General features: G+C 30.0%; 1 protein-coding gene across 1 annotated transcript; it reads right to left on the bottom strand.

The window, feature by feature from the left end:
* Positions 1–289: 289 nt before the first annotated feature.
* Positions 290–2192, bottom strand: LOC137826155 (pirin-like protein). Its single transcript, XM_068632021.1, has 7 exons — positions 1879–2192; positions 1750–1799; positions 1630–1668; positions 1527–1555; positions 1302–1364; positions 1121–1221; positions 290–1047 (listed from the first exon to the last, which is right to left on the bottom strand). Exons 1-7 carry the CDS (start codon positions 1977–1979, stop codon positions 564–566), a joined length of 867 nt encoding a protein of 288 aa, XP_068488122.1. The 5' UTR covers positions 1980–2192; the 3' UTR covers positions 290–563.
* Positions 2193–6000: the final 3808 nt, after the last annotated feature.

Below are 6000 nucleotides of genomic sequence, written 5' to 3' on the forward strand. Positions count from 1 at the left end.
AGAAAATCCTGAAATTGGGAGATGGTGGAGTGGAGAGGACCTTAACACAATCTTCAACCCATTAAGCCATTCCACCCCACTCATCTCTGTCACACTCCCCAACCCAACCCAACCATTATCTAAACCTTTTTCACCCTCCATTTCTCAAGGGAAACCCTTTTTTAAAAAGTCCAACTTTTCTAAGAGATGAACCTAAAAACATAGATATTGTATAATCTCAACCACCCCAAATATGGATACCTCTGAAGAAAGAAAGTCACACAGTGAAAAGTGAAAAAAAAAATGAAGATAAGCTGATAACCATCATGACTTTAGCAGCAATGTTAATGTTCTAGAAGGTTTTGGTACATAGAATTGAAAAAAAAAAAGATAGAATAAGCAATATTTGTTTTCAGCTCCTACTACTTTGATAGCTACATGTGTGAGTGACAAATGAAATGAAAAGGATAGGGAAGGAAAACAAGTAGCTTCTTTATTTGTTCTAAATAAACTTTGATTTCACTATCAGATTCAGATTCAGATTCAGAGACACTGATACTGATAGATTTTTCTGAATTTCAGTGCTATTGAGACCTCCAATAGTTCCTCATCTCAAACCCATTCCTCCCTTGTTGGTAATCTTCAATGGTTTTCTCAATCTCAGACTGTGTGTTCATCACAAAAGGCCCATACTGAGCCACTGGCTCGTTCAGTGGCTCTCCTCCAACCACAACGAACCTAATAGGCTTTGAAGAGTTGTTCCACACGCTAAGGCCATCACCAAGACTCAGAACAAGCACATGGTGTGCCATAGATGGAGAAGAACTTGGAGACCCGAAAACCCCTTCTCCTTCAATCACATAAACAAAGCAATTCCACGACTCTGGAATGCTCTGATGCCACTCACTTCCTGGCATCATGGAGAACACAAGGAACATGGTTGGAGTTCGTGTGTACACGGGGGACTGCACTCCCATTGCTTCTCCTGCTATCACTCTCACTTCAACCCCATCTTTTTCTGCTGTTGGAATGTTCTCCCTCGGAAGCTCTTGGTACTTGGGTTCAATCCTGAATCAAAACCAAACGGTTCAAAATGGTTCAAAACTTGGTAATTGATTTAATAGAGGTAGGAATATGTTACATTTTGTCCCTGGATGATAAATTGATCCATAATTGCAGTCCCTTGTTGTTTGCTTCTGCGGGCATTTCTGAGTGAATTATTCCCCTACCTGCAGTCATCCACTGCACACAAAACCAAATATATAACAAACCAATTGATCTTCTCCTTTGAGTAACACCATTTAACCAGTCATAATCCGTACCTGAACATCACCAGCTCTGATTGTACCCTTGTGCCCAGCAAAATCTTGGTGAGTAATACCTCCCTGAAATCCAAAAATACAAACATAAGCTTAATCCAACTTCATAAGATTGAGGTTCGCAAGTATTTATATACAATGAAATGTCTGTGTTTCCCATCAGACCAAGCTAGAAACAAATTGCAAGCATACTTAATTAAATTTGAGGATAAATGAATGTAACTATACCTCTAACATGTAGGTGACAGTTTCAAAACCTGCAAATGAAAAATATATATAAGGAGACAGAACAGTTAGGAATAGTTTGGAAGAGAAGAAATGATTAAAAGACCTCTGTGTGGATGATCGGGAAATCCTGCGGGGGGAGATACTGCAAAGCGAAAGACGCAAGGTAAGGTGAAGTTAAAATTGCAGTGATGTAATGTAATGCAATGTAGTGTTGTTGATGTACCTGAGAAGTGATCCAACATTAGGAAGGGATCCAAGTTCTTCAACTCGCTCCTGATAGAAAAAAGAATGAAAAATGATGAAAAGGGCAATGGAGAATAGAAGAAATGCAGAAGCAGAACAGAAAAATCACCTTCCAATGCCTCTTCTGACAACAGCTCCGTCCCCTTCGTGCTGAGATTTGGCCAGAACCTTGTTGAGGACGAATCTGGGTGTGTTGAAAGCAGAGGACATGGTAGAAGAATGGGTGTTGTGAGAGGAATTGAGAAGAGAAAGGTGGCGAAGAAGAGAGGAGGGTTGTGAGCATGGTTATGGTTTGGATATATATATATAGAGATTGGATTGGAATGAATGTGGAAAGAGAAGAGAAGTGGTGTGCGCAGAAAACAGAAAGATGGCTTAGTTGGGTCTGACCGAGTGACACTTGAGAAATAAGGATGGGATCCACTTTCACCAATCATAACATAAACACAAAACATAAACATAAAACATAAAACATAAACTTAAACAAACAAAAAAACATGACATCAATCCCTTGTCATCATGATGATTGCCTCCTTCTCATCTCCTATGCTCTCAAAACCCAATCATTTTCTGCCAAAACCATTCATCTCACCTCTAATTTTACCTACCTTTATGAATATCTAATTTAGATTATAAATTACTCATAATTTAAAATTAAAACTACTAATAGTTAAGGTTTTATGGTTAATTTAAAACATAATTATTGATTAACAAGAATTTGTCGGTAATATTTATCAGAAATAATGTCTCATTTGTTAGTAATTTAGTATCAATGAATCTTTCAATAATAATAAAACTATTATTATTAATAATAATGTTTACAATAATAATAAAAAGTATGATAAAAAATAATTATTATTATTATAATTTTTAATTTAAATAATATTTTTTTATAATAGTGATACTAATAATTTATTTTATAAGAAAATATAATAAAATGAAAATATTAATTTAATATTTTTTAATGATAATAAGAATATAATAATAATGATACTAAAATACTAATAATGACAAAAATAATAATTATGATGATAAATATAATAATAATAATATTAAACATTTTTTTATTAATAATAATTTATAATAATAGTAATATTAACAATTTTATTTTACAATAATATATATATATATTGAAATAAAAATATTAATTTAATAATTTGAAGTAATAATAATAATTATTATTATTATTATGAAAATAACTATGCTAATACTTATAATAATAATATTAATAATTTTATTATTATTAATTATGGTTTTTGATAATATAGAAATACTAATAATATTATTTTATAATAGTATATATGAAAATGAAAATATTAATTTAATAATTTCATGTAATATCTTGAAGATAATAATAATTTTTTATATTAATATATATATATATATATTAAAATAAAAATATTAATTAAGTAGCTCATTAATATCAATATTATTATTATTATTATTACTGATAGTAATAATGACAATATTAGTAATAATAATAATAGTAATATTATAATAAAAAATCCTTAAGATGATAAAAGTTTTGTTTTAGATTTTTTTGGTATAGTAATTATGACTTATATAATAATTAATAATAAATTATTAATAAAATATTAATAATTAATGATAAATGAAATATTAATTAATAATAAATAAATAATAATTAATAGTAAATAAATAATTAATAATTATTAACTAATAACTAATAAAGAAAGAATGAGTAATAAATACATAATAAGTAAATAATAAATATTAAATAAATAATATAAAAACATTAATAAATAAATAATAAAAATATTAACGATACTTACCAACGATTGTCATTGATATATTTACCGACAAATTCTTAAAAATTGCTTTTACATCGGAGAAATACAATTATTGACAGATTTTCCACCTTATCTACGAAATTTGATCTTCATAATATTGTATTTAGTTATAGTGATACAATTAATATTTTAAACTATTTTTATTTTATTTTTTAATTTGTAAAAAAGGTGGATAAAATAAAATAGAAGAGAGACGTAAAATGATTGACTGGTTGATGGATTATTTAAGGTCGAAAAGAATATGTATAAGGTGAATTGTATAAAATATCCAAAACTGTGATTTGACTTTTTGTTTGATGACATGCTTTATTTAATGTTTGCAAAGTCTGAAAACGAAAAACTGAATAATGTTGTTGGTTGGTCTAAGAATTAAAGAAAAAGTTGAAATGGTATAAGGTTGTAAGGAAGAGCATGACGTTGTGTTGCGGAAACACTGAGGCAACAAAACTATATTTTGAAGTGTTCTAATATTGACCCACCAATTCATCTATTCTAAATTCAACTTACGCGACTTGGGCTTTCCATCTTTCAACTAAACATAAGCCTCTGCATTCTTCACCCCATAAATTTAAATTGCACCCTGTTGTATATGTAAATAGACTAAATATCCTTCTTTTTTTTATATTACCGCGACGACGAAGAAAAGATAGAGAACAAGTTATTTTTGACATTGTTGATGATGTGTTGTCATCACTTAACATTATGACGAAGTAAGATTTCTCAAATAACATGTTTATACATTGTTGTTACATAGTTACGTTGATCACGTGGCTTGTATACTGTGGGAGGGTGAGGATTGAAAGGAATTGAAGTTGGTCTCCATCGAATGCAAGTTAAATAAGTGTGAGATCCTTCATCCCCAAATTACAATCGAGTTGTTAGTAATGTGCAATGTTAGTTATGAGACAATAGATAAATGTTTAATAATCTAATAATAGCCTTTGTTGAAATGTGGTTTCACGACATCAAGAGTAGTTCCTACTTCTTTATTGGTGAGATGACAATCACTTTGGATGATGTGTCAACATTGTTACATCTCCCCATCGTGGGACAAATTTCTTCGTATGTGACGTTGGACTTCTTATCAGCGTCATCAATGTTAATTGCATGCATAAGGTAGAGTTTAGAGATTCCGTGACAGAGTTAAGGCAATGTCATGGTGTTGAGTTGACTGTGCATAGTGTACAAGAAGTGCATTGTACACTATAGATGGTAGTTCAACGTCGATGCTTATTTGTTACATCTGATTGAATGCACAATTTTTACGAATAAAAATGCAACATCGGTTAATGTGTCCTACTTGTCGTTATGAAGATGTGTGATGGGTATACAGGAGGAGTTGCAACACTTACCCACATATACGAAAACCATGAGGATTATTACTTTATGCAAGCAAAATAGTTAAGAGATCATATCACATTACTACATATAATAATACAATAATTTATACAATTTAGATTTATTTTCAATTAAACACACGAATAATACTCAATTCATAATAAATAACGTGAATATATGAAAAAGTCTCAAAGGATGGAATGAAGAATATCAATCCCACATACCAGGAACCCCTCCCTTAAATGTGTTGTTATATCATTTGACCAATTTGACCACATATATGTATAGTTGACATTGTGTGTTTCCAAATCGATGGTCTTAACTATATTGGCATGTTAAAAAGTTCTTATGATGACCATTCTCCTAATAATCTATTTGAGACGATAGTCATGTTCTAAAATATAATTTTAAAATAGTAAAATATATTTTTAAATTATATGAAAGTGATGTTTCAGATTATGGGTTGCATAACATAACTCCCCCAAACATGGTTGCTTCTTCGAGTCGATCCATATATAATTGGTTATTGGGCTTTTCTATTCTCTTCTCATTTTTCACTAACTTCACCATATAATTTTTTTTTAAAAAGAAATTTGTTTCATCAAAGTTGCCCTTGATCGAAACGTGTTTCAATTATAGGGATGTATCGAATTATTTGTTTGCCTTTGAATTTTTTCAATAATTTGACAATATATTTAATTTACACGAAAAAATATTTGTGACATAAAATATTGCATTTTTTTTGATGATTTTGTATTAAATATATAGTAACCAATAATTTAAAAAAAAATAAAAATCCCTGTGGAGGGTTGGGCCATGGTGGTTCCTTAATTTTCTCTTTACCATTCATGAGAAGCAGATGTTACTGTCACTGTATTTATGTGCAGCATCAATAATGTATATGTTTGTGAGAAAGATTAAGTGTGATATACAATAATATTCAATAATCACCAAATTTATTTATTAACTGTCCCTTTCCAATTTTCTATATTAAATTTTTGTGACATTATTTCACACTTCTCTTCCTTTTTCAGGGATTGGATAAGGATAATACATAATTCCACTATTCCTATATCTGTTTT

The sequence above is a fragment of the Phaseolus vulgaris genome, chromosome 8 (assembly GCF_000499845.2).
Source record: "Phaseolus vulgaris cultivar G19833 chromosome 8, P. vulgaris v2.0, whole genome shotgun sequence".
Classification (NCBI taxonomy): domain Eukaryota; kingdom Viridiplantae; phylum Streptophyta; class Magnoliopsida; order Fabales; family Fabaceae; genus Phaseolus; species Phaseolus vulgaris.

What these genes read in the sequence shown, in the direction of transcription:
- LOC137826155 (XM_068632021.1), bottom strand. Translation starts at nt 1,979, where the DNA reads ATGTCCTCTGCTTTCAACACACCCAGATTCGTCCTCAACAAGGTTCTG. An exon ending in TCAGAGCTGGTGATGTTCAG is followed by an intron (nt 1,222 to 1,301) that starts GTACGGATTATG and finishes TTTTGTGTGCAG; the next exon opens with TGGATGACTGCAGGTAGGGG. An exon ending in TTATCATCCAGGGACAAAAT is followed by an intron (nt 1,048 to 1,120) that starts GTAACATATTCC and finishes GTTTTGATTCAG; the next exon opens with GATTGAACCCAAGTACCAAG.